The following is a 17,408-nucleotide window of genomic DNA, read 5'->3' on the forward strand; positions in this document are numbered from 1 at the left end:
ACTAAGGATATAATTACAAGACTTAGATATCACCTATTCTCACTCTTTAAAAGATTCTTGTCAGGAAACTGGTAGGTTTGGGTTCTTATTTTTGTCCTTGTGTCCATATACATCCTGCCAAATGCTGAAACTTTACTATCTCATTTATGCTTCCTCTTACAGAGCTGTAGATCTCTGCCCAGTATTTAAGTTATGTAGTAATTCTGCCCCATTTGCCACAGATTAATGAGGCTATAAAATAATCATAAAGCTGGGGCAGCCGTGGCTTTTCACGCTCCTCACGTACTTCTATCTACTGTGAAGTACTTCATCCAGAAGTAATTACCTGGCTTCTCCAGGCTCCCTTTAATACTCCTTGACAACTCAAAATGAAGGAGACGCTGCCCCATTTTTGTCTGGGACATTAGCAGGGCAATGGCAGCATCCATCGTGGACCAGTGCCTCAGGGAAGCTAAGCAGGTGTGGCACCTGCTGGGGAGCAGAGTGTCCGTCTGAGTGACCAGAGCTGGGGAGGAAACCCTCCTGCTGCCAGGGAAGTGTGGGACAAACTGGTGAGGCTGGATGTGTCACCTGTCTGGAACCCTTTGGTCCTCCAGACTTTGAACCTGCCACTTCTCTGATGCGACCCTGAAGAATTTCATGGGTCCAGTAAGGCTATGGACTGGAGTGTCCAGCCACAGAGAGGGATTTGGCATTGCTCCAGCAGCTGGGAAGCTGCTGCAGGTCTGGGTGGGAGGTGAAGGGACTGCACTGACTCACCTGACTAATTGGGCACAAGAGGTAGAAATTTTGTCAGCATGGTATGTCAGTGCACAGAGGATGTTATATTTTTGCCTCCAAAAATAGGATGCTGAAGGTATTTTGTGCACTTTATTACTCCCCTGCCAATTTGGGGGAGGTAGAGGTACAAGAACACTGAGATTGGAGCTGTGGAGGGTGTTTGTCTCTTTCTGTAATTTATTTTCATGGGACAGCTGCCTGTCCCTTTGCTCTGCAAGGTCTCAGTCCCTCTTTGGAGGCTCCTTGTCCCCTCTCAGGCTTGGGGACCATCTCTGAGAGCTGGTACTGGGGTAGAAGGCACAGCACGGCCTGCATGGGAGTGAGAGTGACCTGCTGCAGGGCAGGGACCTAGTTAGGAAGCAGTGAGGTGAAATCAGCAGCTTGGAGAGAAATAACTTTTCCTGCCTCAGCTTCCAAAGGCAGCCAGAGTCTCGCTCCCCTGTGCCATCACTTCCCGTAGATGCTTCCCAGCAGGATAGCCCTGAGCTGGGGTCGGGCTGTCCTCCCTCTCACAGGGGGCTGGTGGGGGTGAATCACTTCCTCTGGCAGCTCTGTCTCAGGGAGGCTCTGGGTGAAGCCTTCTCCGGAGGGTGGTGGTGGTGCCAATCTCTGCAGCTCTGAGGATGCTCCACGTTTCCACCCTGTGCTGTTTGATCTCTCATTTCCTCCAGATGTGACTTGGGAGCAGCACCAAGTGCAGGATGATTTCCCATGTCACCAGTGATGACTCTCCTCTCCTGAAGGAGCTTTGCTTGAGAAGGAAGCCCTTCCCACAAAGCAGAGAACAAGGGGGTGGTTTTCCAGGATCCTGCCCCATCCTGGAGCAGCGAAGGCAGTGTCACATCCCGACTCACTGTGCTGCTGTCCCTGGGCAAGTCTCTGTGCCCAGAGAGCTGCAGACCATGGTGCTGATGCCTGGGTAGATGTCAGCCCTCCTGCAGGTCCCCCTCCTGCTCTGCTGGCTGTCACCCATGCGGCTGAAAAAGGACATAAATGTGTAGCTGGAAAGCATTCAGAGACTCTGTTGTGTGTGATAGAAACAAATCCTCTTTCAGATGAAGATCAAATTTTTTACTCCCATTTCCTGATCCTTCTTTCCCCACAAGTCTGGGCTGGTGTTTCTCCTTGCTAGGTATCTTTTCAGTGCAAACTGACTTTGAGGCTGTAAAGTCCTCCTGCCTTAAAAATAGATGTTTATAAAAATTTTAATGTAATTTGTATGTAGGTATATGTTAATAGTGACCTGCATTGGAAGTCCTGCTGCCAGATGTCACGTAGACTCCTTCAACATCCCCACCTGATTACGTGTGTTTGGACACGTGAGGTTTCACTGAAGCTGGTGGAGCTCTGCCCAATTATAGCCCTGCTGCACTGGCCATGGGTACTGGAGGAACTAGGTTTGTGCTCTGGAAACTGGGTGATGTTGTTCTGACAGTGATAGCGTGGTAGTGCAAGATGATAAACCCTGACTTGTGAAACTGGAGCATCTGCTACTTGTTTTGAACCTGACCTGATTTTGTAGTTCTGGGTATGGCAGGTAGGAAATTTGCTGTTTGAGGAATCAGACAGCAGCTGCTTAATCATTTATAAAGTAAAAAGACTGTGGCACTTCATTTCTGATGTGAAGTGTTAATTAGTTTACTATGGGATGCAGACTGCAGGAAATTTGTGTTTCTGGCACAGTGGCTGTTCATCTTTAAAAATGTGTTTGTCACGGTGTTGTGTTTATATCATTAGTGTAGAGCAATATAGTACAGCCCAGGCTGTGTGAGAGGAGGGAAAACATCAGCACCTCATTTAGAAACAGGCAAGGCTGCTGTTAAATAAGCTTATTAGAGGCTGTGCCTCACCCAGAGAGGAGAGCATTAGGTATCAGTCTCCCTCTGGAGCTGGGGATCATTTTGGGTGTAGTTGTGGCTTTCAGCTACATCAGGCACTTGACATAGGCTACACTGCATGTAGCTATTTATTTATCAGGTTCTACATCAGGATTTCAATTCCCAGCTTTTGCCCACTGACAAGTTGTTGTTAGCCTTGAAGGAGAGTAGCATGGCCCTTTCATTCTTTCTAAATTAAAGTTGGATAATGTGAATGACAGTAAATAAATCTTTGTGGAAGTGTAGACTTAATTTCCGAGAGGTCCTCAAATTTGTGTTAATATGAAGGATTAAGTAGGTTAGTTAGAGGCATATTATGATTAATATTTTTTTAATAATCTCAAGGAACCAAATTGGTTTGCAAACACTTTTACCAGAAGTTGAATCTTGCTTCAAAAGCTCTTGATCAGGGCAGGTTGGATTACAGACTTATCCTGTGCACTGGTGCTGCTGCTTAAGCATCTTATGTACTGAGAGGTTAGAACATCAAAGAGAGGGCGCCCAATGTCTGCATTTCACTTTATATTTAAGTTAGTAATTAAGGGCCAGAGACTAGCAAAACCAATTTTTGAAAAGTCACTTCATCTTTATTTGGGGTTAATTGCATTAATGCTCACAGCTTGACAGGCTTGGTTCATGACAGGAATTTAAAAAATAAAGTTGTAGGGGATATGCAACCTTCAGCATTGTCTGAAAGTCCTAATACCCAAGTAGTCCTTTTGTTCGTGCTCATGAAACCGCCTATAAAACAGTATCTTTGAGCAGTTTTAAAATTTATTTTTAAAGGCAGTGTAATTGTGTGCTGTTGGCTTCTAACTTGAGCAAAATGGGAAGATTTTGATGAAAATCTGCATAGAGATTTGTACAGAAAGGAGAAACACATCTGGGTGAAGCAGGATGAAGTGGGACTGCAGCTGGTTCCTGGTGGGAATTCAGAGGACAGTGTGGTACCACAGGTTTTTGGGTTCTAGCACAGAACCCAGTGATGCTTCTCATTGCCCTGAGCCCAACCCAGGGGTCAGGGCTTGAGGCTGGAGCCCTTGGAGCTGCGGCAACAGCAGATGTCAATAGCGGTGTGTGCCATGAAGCAGAATTGTCTCTCATAACTTTGTGAGGATGCTTGGTGGGGCTTTTTGTGTTCCCTGAGCTTTACTGCTCACTCTACAGAATGTTACAAATATTGGCTGCAATCATGTGTAATCAATAAGAGTGCAATCGTGGATTAGAGCCTGTTTTAATGCTCTGGTCAAGACAGACATCTACGAGCCTGCAGAATCTGGCATTTCATGCATCTGAACAATAACTCACCTTTTACTGTGGAAGGTTCAGAGACTGAAAATGATCAAAGCTTTAATTTCATTAGCTATCACTAGGGACTTTATATGTGTCCTTTCCTGTATGCCTAATCAAAAGTCCTGTCTAGGAGCAATACTGTGTTGCAGATTTAAAAGCAGATTGATGCTCTTGTCCTCTGGCCTCACAGGCAGATGAATTCTCTATTCATGGGAACTTCATATGAGCAACTTTGAAAAGAGGAGCAGCAATTCAGCTAAACCTTGTTCCATTAATTTTGGCATAGAAGATAACATGCAAGGAAGCCTGAGAATCCACTTGGGATCATCTTTTCCTATTATGTTGGTAGCAAACCTTTGTTCTTTTTATTGCTCATTATTCTGGATCTACAGTCAATAATATGAGGAGAAGCACGAGTCTGACACACATCAAGTTTTCTGTTGCCTTTTAAACTGACATTCTCCTTAGATCACTGTTGTGTAGGCTTATTCCTTATCAGCAATGAATGCTGTGTTGTTCATATGACTGTACATCAAACAGCTGTGCAGTAGCTGTCTCCTGTGTTCCCCTGACAGTGGTACATATATCTACAAAGACATTTTCTGAGAGCTCTCTCTCGCCCTCCTTTTCCTCCCAGAATGGAAATCTGGATGGTACAGCCTTTGGAAACCACCTGGGTTTTTATCCTACTGGCTTTCCCTTGCTGAATTTTGTTTTCTGTTCTGACTCTAAGGAGCCTGGGTATTATTTGTTTCAAACTAACCTGCTTGCAATCAGGTTCTTAAAGCGGAAGTCAATAAAGGACTAAGACTGATGTGAAAGGATAATTCATCAGCTGTATATAAACTCCACCAAAATTATGCTAAATTGGATTTAGCTCTCTTTTGCATCACAAATTTTCTTTGCTCTTTTTTGTTCTGTGTGTGTTTAACACTATCCAGGTTCAAGGGACAGTGCACTCTTGTACTTGGGTCAGCTGCGAAGGTGAAGTCCAGATGGGACTTAAATCTTACCTGTTTTATCACCTACTTCATCTATCAAAGGGATGAAAAAATGGGTGAAGTTTTTATTCATGCGGCTGGACTTAAAGTCCATGTACCCTGAATAAGGGTGGGGAAAAGGTTCTTGCCTTGCTCCAGCCTACCCATGGAGCTGTAACTTCGCTGTAGGAGCATAAAGCCTGCACAAGGTCAGTGGGAATATTGATGGGAAAAGCAGCTGGGAGCACTGAGGAGGGAAGGCCTGAGTACCTGTGGCTCTGCCTTCTGAGATGGAGCATCTGAGAGCATTGCTCAGGCTCACGGGAGCTTGGGAAGCATAAAGAATAATTGTGCAGGACATGTAGGTTCAGTGCAAAGATACCATGGATCATAGAGCAATTGAAAAAACCAAACATGTAAAAAAATCCCCAAACTGAAAAAATGTACCACAGATCCTCTGTGCTCTGTTAAAGGAGAAAATAATCATCCTCATTTTTCAATCTAGTTAGGCAATAGGGGGAAAAAGGCAAAACAAAAAGGCACTGAGGACAGCAGGCACAGCACAAAACCATGTAAACTTTTCCTAGTGGGTGGGTTGGATTTTCCTGTCGCAGGACAGGGCTGTTCCCTGCCCTGTTTCTTTCACTACAAAGCTCCTTTTCTTTTCTTTTCTTTTCTTTTCTTTTAGAAATGGCACTTGAAAACTGGATCTTTTTTTTATCTCTGTGTTTAAATTTGGATATGACTTGACCACAGTGCACAGATGCCATTGGAGATTTTCCTGGCTGATTCCTCTCCAATGCAGTGTTATGTGAGGGACTGGCAATTCCCTGCTGCCAAGCCTGGCACTGGGACTGGCTCAGGTTATTGGAATAACCCCATGGATATTTGTCACCACTCTCTCCCAGTGGAAGAGGGAAACTTTTTGTATTTAGTACATGTGGGTTGCTGTCAAAGTCCTCTAAATACAGTGGTGGGCAACACTGGAGGAGGAGGAAGAAGTCTTTTTGTGGCTACAGGCTCTAAGTGATTCCAAGGGATGATAAAACCCTTGGGGTGGAACATGGATGCTGGATTTCAATGTAGAGCCCAAATCCTTGCTTGTCTCTTGCTACAAGAAGCCATATCCTTCTCTGCCTCAGCTCACTTTGTAGCAGCTTCTTATCCATTTGAAACATGGTTATTGTTTTCCCCATGTGAAAGCAAGGCTTGGAGGGACCGAAACTCCGCGGCAACAGCATAGCCAAGGGATACCAGCACCAAGAGGAGCAGCAGGGCTGCTTTCACTCTGCTGTGCATGAAAGGGAGAAGTGTGATGTTGGAGACACAGGTCCAAAGCCTGTCTCAAACAGGCAGGCAGTCATCTGTCTGCAGAATTACATCACCCAGCTGCCACAGCGGCGCTCACCGTGGTGAGCTCCTGCAGTAGGGAGAAGGCTGATTAAAAAGGAATGAAGTGGGGTTTGTGAATATTTTCGCTGTGCTGTGGGCACGCAGGTGTCTTCCTCCCATGAGGACCATTTGGGATAGGCAGGCAGTGCCCTTGGGGAAGCAGTGCCGGCAATGCCGTGGGATTTAGCTCTCCCTCCCAGCCTGGATGCAAGCTGTTCCTGCCCCTTTCCATTCATCGCATTGTACAAGTTTGCTCTTACAGGTCAACCTTGCTGATGATTTTAGCCAAAAATCTGCTCTTTGAATAGTTTCTTCAACAAGGTGATGATGGTGGCATATTTGGTTCCCAGCAGCTTCTGTGCCAAAAAGCTTAGGAAGTGTCAAATCCTCTGACGGGAGGTCTTAAAAAGAAAAATCGTCCTTCGTCTTCCACCCTCCCTTAACTTGTAATGGGGAAGAGCTCTCAAACGGGAGGTGCGGCTTGGGACCATTAGCACTTAAAGCCCCAGAAGGGCAGGGTGCTGTCCAGTTTTAAACTGGCTTGAGGCAAGGCTGGAGTCTCTCGTGGGTTATTATTGCAGTGTTTATTTGCTCTGGGCGGTTTGTGAAGAGCTCGGCCACAATGCCCAGCTTTGTTTTTCTCATGCAGCAAGTGCTGTGTTAATGGAGTTAGTTTAAGAGTAGAGCAAATCATCTCTTTAGCGCGTTTTGGGTGTTTGACCCATATGATGCAACAACCAAGGGGAAAGTGCTGAACAGAGGGATGGCTCTGTGCTGTGGGTATTTGCCACAGTCAGAGCTGGAAGAGAAGTTACTGCATCTATTTTACTGTGAGGCACTGGCCCAAGTTGTGTTCAAAGCCAGGTTGGATGGGGCTCTGAGCAGCCTGATATAGTGGAAGGTGTCCCTGCCCATGGCAGGGGGGGTTGGAACGAGATGAACTTTCAGGTCTCTTCCAAGCTATTCTATGGCTGCAGGACTGATATTTCCCCCCCCCCCCCTTTTTTTTTTTCCTCCACTTGCTGGTTCCCACAAGTGCCTTTTTCAAGTAGGATTTCTAGTGTATCATTTGAGCGCGGGCTCAGCCGGGAGCAAACGATGACAGCTTTGTTCCCTGTATAGCAGATAATGAGGTGTTGGAGGCAGATAGCGCGGGATTCGTGTGTGGAGCGCCTGCCCAGCTCACTGAAGTGCGGCAGCGCTGAACGCCGGTGAGCGGCTTCCTCTCCTCCTGCAGCATCTAAATGGGGTTGTTGTCAGGGCATATGGCAAAAGGGTTAAAATTTAATTAGAAAACATAGTGGTAGCTGCTGGAGCTTAACAGAGCTTTATATAAGCTGCTAAGGACAAGGCTGCTGTGTGAGCTGCTGGTAGGGCTGAGCTACTGCAGCCGCTGGCTGGGCGTCAGGAGCCGGGGCATGCCTGGGAATCTGCCCAGGAAGCGCCGTGAAAGAGGAGCTTGTTTCAAGGCTTGACCCTGGCTCTGTGCAACACCCCTGCCCGCCGCCCGCCGTATAAAGCCGGGCAGCCTCATGCCAGGCGTCTGAGCGGGGCAGCGAGAGCAGCCAGCGGCAGCCAGCCGGGACGGGGGGCTTGTGTTGCCAGCGGAGCGGCTCATGGCTTCGGTGTTCATGTGCGGGGTGGAGGACCTGCTGTTCAGCGGCAGCCGCTTCGTGTGGACGGTGACGGTGGCAGCGCTGCGGCGGTGGTACGCGGCCCGGCTGCGGGCGTGCCGGCAGGCGCTGCGAGCCTGGTGTGGCCTCCGCGATGTCTATCAGGTAAAAAAACCCAGCTCTTCCTCCGAGCTTTTCCTTGGAACAGCATCCCGGCACCTGACGGGCGCGTTTTCTCTCTTCGGGCTGGTTCCTCCGTGCGCACCCCCGGCGAGGCGGCTGGGATGGGCTGAAGAGCATCGAGGCAGGGCTGGGAAGGTGCTCAGAGGATCCTGAACCTGGCTCTGAGATGATGCCGGTATTGCTTTCGAAGTGCTGGCTGTGTGCCTGAATTCGGGGTTTGGGGGAGATGTTTTCTGTGCCAAATAGGTTTTATCAGTCAGTCAATCTAGAAGTGTTTTGGCAGCCAGCTGCCCCCCCCATATCACAGCCCCTCGGAGCCCCTCTTGCTGCTGTCCCCATCCTTGCCCTCGGGATCTGGGGGACGGAGCTCCGCGAGCTCCTCTCTGCCTGTGCCCTCGGAGCACGATGCTCCCATGGGGAGAGACCGGCTGTGGCTTTTTCTGCTGTTTGTGTCACTGAATAGTGGCAGCTTGCAAGGTGATAGCCCTTTGCATGGCAGAGGGCATACTGCTTGGGAGGGGTGCAGTGAGTCCTGGAATGGCAATTGGGGGGCTCCCCTTCGTGCAGGCAGGAAACACAGCCCTGTACTTGCAGTTATTGTGGTATCCAGTTGCAGTGAGGGTGGTGCCACTCTTTTGCGAGTCTGTTTTTGCTGGCAGTTATTTATTTCTGTGTGTCTGCATTTCTGTCTCGCATGTGAACTTGTGCTGCATGCCCGCTCTCAGCGCCGTTGTGTGTGTTTGCTACATGAGGGTGAATCTTTCACAGCAGCTTCTCCCCTCTCCCTGGTGTGTTGCAAAACAGAGAATGACACAGCTCAAAGCAAACAGCTCTCCAGAGCCACCAGGATGCAACTTCCATGGGAAAGTCATGCTAACAGGACATCTGTGCCTGTTTAATCCTAAAGCGATCTGCTGGTATTTAGCTTTAGGGATAGGCTCAGGAGTGAGCAAGCAGCTTTACAGAGGTGGATGTACAAGTGCTTGAATGTACCTTGGGCAGATGATGCACGTAAATACTCTGTGATGTGTCTGACACAGGTGTCACTGTGGATGTGGATCCATATATGGATCATGACTAGTTAGGGGGAATGCAGGAGTAAAGGCATCACTGCTCCTCATCTGCCCACCTTTACTGACCTGTAGGAATGTGGTGGGATGCAGTCCTGACCCTCTTCTTCCTCTCTAATTAAAATCCACCTACACCTGTGCTGTGTGGGTGTTATTTTTAGGGTCCATTCACGTAAAGAGCATGGAGCTTAGACTGCCTTCCCTCTCTACTGCATCCCCGTGGAGGTAAACCCCATCCCTCCAGGGCTGGAATAAAGGCTTGGTGAGGACCAGCTCTGACAACAGCTGTATTCAGCCTGTTCAGCTGCCATATTCTGATGGCTGGCTTGAAGTGAAAAGAGACTTTTTCAAAACAAAGTGTAGCTGTATCTCTGCCCAAACTTACTGCATCCTCGTGGTTGCTTTGTCTTGTCTTTTCTTTATGAAAAGCATCACTGACGTGTGCATGTGTCTGGAAGGGGGGATGTGAAAATGGGTAAAAAGAGGAGACTGGTCCTTCTCTCAACCTACCAGGCAGACCTTGAGCCAGGGAAGTGGACAGGGAGTGCCCTTTCCCCTCTGCCCACAACTTGTCACAGCCAGACTGCTGGGATCATGCAGGGACCTGTTGCTCTCCACTCACTGCCCTGAGGGTCTTCCCTGGGAGGTGAAACTCAGCAGGAAAAAGGCAAGTCTCATGTTTTAACATCAGAAATTTGCTAGAGGTAATTTGGGGTGTATTAAAGCGAGATGGCTGAAAGAATGCCCTGCAGCTCTTCCTTGTTGGGTTGTGTAACACTTTGCTTTTTGTGCTGAAGTCTTGGCCCTCAGCTGCTCAAACCCCTGGCTGAGTCCAATGAGTGAGGACTGAGCACACAGCGTTAAATGTCACCCAACTGCTCAGATACCAGAGCCCTGCAAGGGCTTGAATCAAATTGGTTTTCTCATTTTTTTTAAGCACTTCAAGTATGGAAACGGCTAGAGAGAGTGGCTGGGTGACCCTCGCATACAGCGAGGAACTCTGAGCCACACTGGGTTACATTTCTTCACCTCAGGCTCAGTGGAGCAACACAGGAGCAACACATGCAGTGTAGAGCTCTCCATGGGGTTGTTTCTCTGAGGAGGTGGATGTTGCTGTGTCTGTGGGACAGGACTCTAGTCTTGGGTGTGAGATTTTGTGTTTTCCTCTGTTCCCCTGTTCTTTGTAAAAAGGGTATAACAGCACTCTCCTACCTGCCAGGGATGCTACTTGTCCTCTCAGATTTTTTCCCAGAAGTCCTGTAGTTATTGCAGCCACATGAAAGCACCTTTTTGTCCTGTGTTCTTACTAAAATTGACTCCTGGACATGTGTTTAACACAGTCCTTTACCACCTTGGCTTCATGCACAATACTCATATTTATGTAGCTCCTTTGCATTCATATTCCAGGTGTGAAAAATACCACAGGTTTTATATAGAGGTTCTTTTGGCTGAACTTAGGCTTTTCCCCTCTCTGAGGGCTCCCTGGACTGTGTATGGTGTGACAGATCAGGACACCAGACAGAACTTTGTCACTGAGCTGCGTGCAAGGGACATGCAGGGGAGAGTGAGGTGACAGGCACTTGTGCTGCTGATCAGCCCTGGCAGCCTCAGTTTGTTTTGATCAGTATTTGGGAGTCACATTTTGTGGGCCAGTTGCTATTTTTGTGTGAGTTGGATGCTGCCAGTAAGTCTCTATTTAATCATCGGTACATTTTTGTGGAGAAAGGAAAGCAAGTAGGATTCCTTCTCCTTGGGCTGCTACATTTGTTGTTGTGGTGAGGGGGATTTTTAGTCTTTTTAAAATACAAAATTCTTGGCAGCCTTGTGGGAGAGCTGAGCTTGAGTCCCAGCATGGAGAAGCCACAAACACCTCTGTGTGTCCGAGCAGGGTCATCCCCATCGGTGTTTGGGAGCCGGCAGATGCGGAGGTGGTCACGGGGCAGCGCTGGCTGGCAGGGCAGGCTCAAATCCTCTCTGCCAGCATAAAGCCCTTACCTGCCTTAGCAGCTTTAAGCACAACTAAAACCCACCCCAACAAGCACAAACCAGCCTTTGTCAGTCACCTTTTCCTTAGCCTTTGTGTTTCTGTCATGTATGTGTGGGAAACACTTTCCAGGGTTTTACCTGTTGTTCTACCTGGTCACTGGCACGGGCACTTCAGCCCCAGCCCAGGCACTTCCCCAAGCTGGTCCTTGCTCCAGAATGCTTACCATCATCTGTCCCACCTGCCAGAATAGAAGGGATGTCCTGCTTGCCCAGAGCCCATTCATCTGGAGGAGGCTGTGAGCCAAAGCTCTGCTGGGGTGTCCCGTTTCACTCTGAAATAACCCCTGAACCCGCACGAGGGGAGGGGCTGCACAGTGTGTGAGTTGATTCTCTGAACCCTTGGGTTGTATGCCAGGGAACATTGTCTTTTCCACGGCAGGGAGCGTTTAAAGCCTGTCCTAGAAATAACAGATTTGCAGAGACAGCTGATAGAAAAGCTGGCACAGGTCTTTTTTCTAACAGCAGCAAGTCCGTATGAGTTTTTGGGGCTGTTAGGGCTTGGAAATATTCCTGGATGAGAATTCAGCATAGAAGCCTTCACTCAAGGGTTCCCATTTCCTACCAGAGAAAGGAGTGAGGGCTGTGTTCTGTTGTGGAGCTCTAGCACATAGTGCTGTGGCTTTGGGGGTCTTCCCAGAGCCCCTCCTGATGCCTGAGATGGGACAACATGGCATTTCTAGGTGTCCTGATACTATTCCAAAAGAAAGCTTTCTGCAGGGCTCTCCACATGATGGCTTTATAGGCCACCTGTCTTAGATTTAATTATAGGGCAGTAAAACAAAGTGAAACTTTTATATAAATGAGGTTAACAAGCAGCTGCAAAGCCAAAAACTTCTAGAATCAACATTTATCCTGTGTTTAGTCACCTGCATTTCATTGGCCTGATTTTCATTGGGATATTGACACGGAGTTTTCCTCTGAGGTATCAGTGCTGACTGCCACCAATACATCCCACACACAGTGGCTCCTCACTATGGTTAAGCAGGAATGAAGCATTGCATCGAAATCTATTTGATGATGCAACTAACTCTTATAAATTAAAAGCTGGTGAAGTGAATGCTTTAGGGTGAGGGTTAAAGGTGTGTCAGTCAGTCTGCTCCATGCAAAGTGAAAAGAAACTGGGCAAACTGTTCCCAAACTCCCTGCAGAACATAATGGCATGTTGTGATTGATCTGCTGGATGTACAACCAGATAGGGGAGCATCTCTGTGTAAGCAGTTTAGGAGTAACTGGAATTATCAATAGCACTGGTAATTAGCTGATAAATTATGGCGTAAAAGTGTAAACTTTTCGTGTGGGTCTTTTAGACAAAGTGCTTTTGAACCTCTCTGAAAGGTCATTTCCTCTGTGTGAAGTGAAAAGAATTTTGCTGATGAAGCACAGTAAATCAGCTTTGTACGTGTGTCTGGCCCATGGTACCTGGGGTGGAGGAGCAGGAGAGGAAGCGGCTGACTTCTGTTTCCTCCAGTGCTAACGTAGTTGGTTTGGATAGTGAGCACCACGCTTCCTCTGCTACCACACCTCAACTTTTCATTATGAAAAATGCTGACGACAAATTGAGATGCCTTTTTCCTTATCTTTCCACAATGATGAAAAGCAGTGCTGGAGTGGTGAGGGAGGGCACAAAGCAGGCGCTGCATTGTCAGGGCAGAACTTTGTTCCACACCAGACAGACCCCAGGAGTGATGCTCAGCAGAAGCATCTCAGGTGTTCTTATAGGTCAGGGCTTTTCAAAGAGAGCTTGAAAACCCGTTTTGGAGCACACTGAATATGTGTCTGTGTCCCTTGACAGATTTAAACTCGTGCACTGGGGATTACCAGTCACCCTGGAAAAGCTTTGCTCTGGCTGCTTTCATCCAGCTGTTTTTCTTTTTAAAGGGATCTGATCTAAGGCAGTGATGCTGCTCATATGTCACCTGCAGAGCTTTGGCTGTGCTGAAACTCCCATCATATCCAAACCTGGCACGTGGAGGTGTCCCCACGGCTGGGACTTTGGGAGAGTCTTTAGGAGGGCTGGGAACAGGCCTGGCTCTGGGCACTGCCTCCTGACAGCTTAGAGTTAAACTTGGCTCTGCACACTTCCAACAGCAGCTTTCCAGAGCTCTCCTCCAGATATATTTCCATCTGAGCTCATGATACAGCGCTTTCTGTTTGAGAGAGTTCATTCAAACAAAAATATGATTTTTTTTTTGGTACCACTTCTCCCTCTTCCCTCACTGACAAACTTCACAATCAGACTGTGAACTTCATCTCATTTCCTTAGGGGTGTCATGGTGCCAGTTTCAAACAGTGCCTTCTATTCACAAACCACTTGGGCTTGTATAAATATTTTTCCTTTTCGATGTGACTCAGCTCACAAAATACGTTAGATTTTGAATGCCGCTGGCGTCGCTTCTCAGAGGCAGAAAGTCCTGTACAAAGGTATCACTGTATGAGCTTGCCTGGATAAATCTCCATTTTGGCCTTTGCAGAGAGGCTGGCCAGCTCACTCTGACTGGACACAAGCTGTATGAAAAGGAAAATTAAAAGTGTTTCAGGCACATGCTGGATTTTCCAAGCTTCATTTTTGTCCTTCTGAGTGTTTATCTCTCTGTCACTCCTTTTTGCTGGCATTGTCACTGCAGCGCTTTGTGATCTTGGATGGACTGTCCATGTGCTTAAAATAGCACTGTGCTATCTTTGTCCCCTCATTTTCTGAAAATCAGGCCACCCCTTGTGGAGTCTGCATTGCTCTTAAAACCTCTGAGTCATAATTAGTGATTAGTAATTCTACTAATCTTCTGTACAGATGGAGGCCAGTTCATTCTCAGAGACTGCAAAGAGGATAAAGCTATCAGTGCTGGAATATATTAGCTTAAATAACCTCCCCCACACAAATACACATGTACACTTTTCCCCACTAATTGATCTGTCATTCATTTAAACATGCATCAGTGGTGTGTTGGGGAAGGAGATGGGGAGAGTAAGTGTCCTCAAAAAGCTGAAAAGAGCCTGAACATGCTGGTTTCAGCCATAAAAAGTCATCTTTGACAGTCCAGGCAATGCTAGGATTAAGACTGTGGTATTTCTGTGGTTGCTTTTCCAGCTGATGTGGGGTAGGTGCTGTCCTGGGGGTGGTGCCCCAGTGTGCATCTTCCTGCTGGCCATCAGGAGAGTGGTGCCAGCAGAGCTGGGAACGGGGATGGAGGAGTCACTGCAGTTCCACCCATGGCACTGCTGGTGATGTGCTGGTTCCTGAGCATCCTGGCTTTACCTTTGGTTGGGCCGGTGGTTTCCAGGCAGGGAGATGTGGGCTGGGCAGAGGGTGTGAGGTTTGGAGCAGGGTGGTGCTTGTTAAGCCGGAGTGAAAGTGGCAGTAATTCCTCTCTCACATCAAGAAGCACACTGCATCTGTTCACCTTGCTGGGAGGGCTGGGGTGCAGCTGGGGTGTGCTGCATTCCCTGGAGGGTCACCCTTCAGTGAAGAGTCGTGGCACTGCTATCCCCAAACTCAGCTTGTTCCTGCCTCAGAGTTGCAGAGATTTCCCCGTGCTCAACTTCAACAGCTTCCTACCTCTTACAGGTGTGCTGTATTTTTTTAAACTCTAATTTTTTTAATTAAAAAAAAAGTTATCTGTACAGCTGAATTATGCAGCCCTGGTCTGTGTTTGTTTGGAAGTCACAGATCCTCTGAGGAGCTGTGCTCTCCCTTCTCCAGCTATTCCTGTCCCTGTGGTTATCCCAGCAGGGCAGAAGCTGGCACCACCCAGGTAACCTTCACGTCATTTCTCTAAGGAAACATGACTCACTGTCTATTTTCCATCTTATTTTTGGGGCTTTGCAGTCTGTGTTTTGGAGACAAATGGAAGTTTGTTGCTCTGAAATCCTCTCCCCAAACTGTCTTGCTGCCACCCCTTAGGCTGTTGGTGAAGTCTGGACCAGCTGGCTGGACCTGACCTGGCACCCTCCTGCCCGATGTGGGGCCAGCTTATGGTTTTTTCATGAAACCTGTGATACTGAGCATGGAGAGGAAACCTTTTGTAGTCTCATGACTGTGAGAATGTTGGCTTTTACAAAATAACTTTGGGAAAAAAGACAACTCTTTGTCTGCAGCTATTTAAGGGGTGGTTATTTGATCAAAGCTGGTTCTTCTGAATTAAACAAGGAGGGTAAGACACCTCTGGCACCTCACTGCATCCCAGGTGTCTGGGGTAGCCGCCTTCTGGAGGTGTCTGGATTGATGGTAATTTGGGGAGGCGAGGGGAGCAGGGCTGCCTCACCGTGTGATGGGTAGACCAGGCAGTGCTGCTTCTCTCCCCAGCATTGTTGGGAAGGCTCTGTCTTTATACAGTGCTCTGCAGCTTCATGGAACCAGTTGTTGGCCTCAAACAGTGGGTACAGAGCCTCCTGTTTGGGGGACTTTATCTGGGCCAAGGGGCCTCAGAACCTCTAAGAAGAGGGAGCTCCATCTCTGAGGTGTTTTTGTCCAAAGTGTGACCCATTTTCACTCTGGGAAAAGCAAGTTAGTTTGTTCCAGGTGTTGAACTTAATTTTTTTTTTTTCTATTAGAAGAAATCCCTGGGTTATAAAAATTGGGGTGGGAAGGTCTTCACAGCTTGTCCTCTCTGTGCATAGTGACTGCTCAGTTGAGAGCATAAATAACTGAATAAGAGCATTCAGGTTTTTGAAGTAAATGCATGTGTAAATTTGAGACTTTGTGCCTCTTGTGTACCTGCCCGAAGGTCAGGTTGGAATTCTGGAAGTTGCAGCTTCCTGGACTTGGGTGCACAGTTCTTTGTTGTTCTGTTTTTTCATTTTCAGTGAAAGCAGTGTCAGCTGTTTGAATTTTCTTTGAGGAGAGCTGTCTTTGTGCGTGTGTGGCACCTGTGCTCTGCCTGACACAGTTACACAGTTTGTGCTGCTGCGTCAGAGCCGGGGGGTGTGTGAAGCCATGTGGGTTGATGTGCCAGTGGGGAAGGAATCCGGGAATCAGAACAGAACTCAGTGTTTTGCACACAGAGAACAGCCGGCAAAGGGAGCAGCAGACCAGCAGGCAGATGATTTACTCCTCTACCAGCAGCAAAGTGCACTCCTGTAGACCCAGGAGCAAATTCAGAGTGGTGGCTAAGGGTGTAAACTGTGTCCACACTCTTGGTGTCCTGCCCAGAGTGCAGCAGCTCACATCAGAGGCAGCAGACCCGTGCTTTGGAAAGCAGTTTGGGAAATCCAGTGGAATGCTGCACCCGGGGGTGTCTGTTGCAGGGAGGGACTGTGGGGGTGTGAGCGCATGAGGTGAGGGCAGGTGTGCTGAGAAGAGGAGCTCTGGTTATCTCTGTGCCTGTATCCCTTCAGATGGGTTGGTCCCCACTGCCACAGGGCTCAGCCTTGCTCCAAGGGGCTCAGACTGGGGATGGATTGAAGTTTTAGTGCGGTGCCAAGTCTTTACACAAAGGTCCCTCCTGTCCCCAGATGTGGGTGGGTGGAGGAGCTGGGAGGGGCGATGGAAGCTCCCAGCGAGCACAGAACTGCCAGCGTGGGGGTCCTCAGCCATTGCTGTGACACAGGGACCATGATCCCACACCGAGGTGTCTCACTGCCCCAGGACTGGCACCTGTGCTATGCTTTTGGTCAGTAACTGCTGGTTTTTCATTCGGTTTTGTTTTATAATAAAGGGGTTAATATTACAGACAGGGAAAAAAAAAAAACAAAAAGCAACCCACAGTTGTAACGCTTTCCCATTTTTAACAATCCCATTTCAACCCCTTGTGTCCCCTGGCTCACACTGGAAGGGCTTTTGTTTCTGAATCTGTAATCAAAGCAACAAAAGCGAAGGTCACTTCCTTCAGATTATATGGCAACGGAAGAAGTCCGGGATCATGTCTCCCTTCTTCCCCCAGCTCGAAAGTAGAGAAAACATGAAGGCTTAGTGCATGCACACTGGGAGTACTTCTTGGGTGTCTCCAGTCCATTTAAACCAGCAGGGTGTGTGACGTGGAGGTAAGAGGCTGTATTTTAATTTCTGATGCTTAGCAGTGACAGATAATGTTATTTAGTGCTGTTGCAGTGTGTCCTGAGTTAAACATCGTGCAGAGCTCAGAGCTGTGAGCCCCGGAGAGCTGGCAGCCAGAAAGCAGCACAGAGCAAAGAAAGTTTGGGTGGTGTAGGGTGAAACCTTTCTGCTTGCTCTTCTCTTTG

General features: G+C 48.0%; 1 protein-coding gene across 4 annotated transcripts in view; it reads left to right on the forward strand.

Moving 5' to 3' along the window:
• The window catches only part of FRMD4B (FERM domain containing 4B), a 125,231-nt gene that overhangs the window by 38,250 nt on the left and 69,573 nt on the right, over window positions 1-17,408 (forward strand). Inside the window, exon 1 of one of the 4 annotated variants that reach the window (XM_042014236.1) lies at window positions 7,698-8,100. The exons of the other annotated variants lie outside the window; for them this stretch is intronic. Within the exon in view, the coding sequence (XP_041870170.1) occupies window positions 7,939-8,100 (162 nt within the window). The 5' untranslated portion in view covers window positions 7,698-7,938. Of the gene's footprint in view, window positions 1-7,697; window positions 8,101-17,408 lie in introns of those variants that run through there. 4 annotated transcript variants of the gene reach the window in all.

Source organism: Corvus kubaryi, unplaced genomic scaffold (genome assembly GCF_017639235.1).
Source record: "Corvus kubaryi isolate FWS band 111438036 unplaced genomic scaffold, C.kubaryi_AGA036_p1.0 136, whole genome shotgun sequence".
NCBI lineage: Eukaryota > Metazoa > Chordata > Aves > Passeriformes > Corvidae > Corvus > Corvus kubaryi.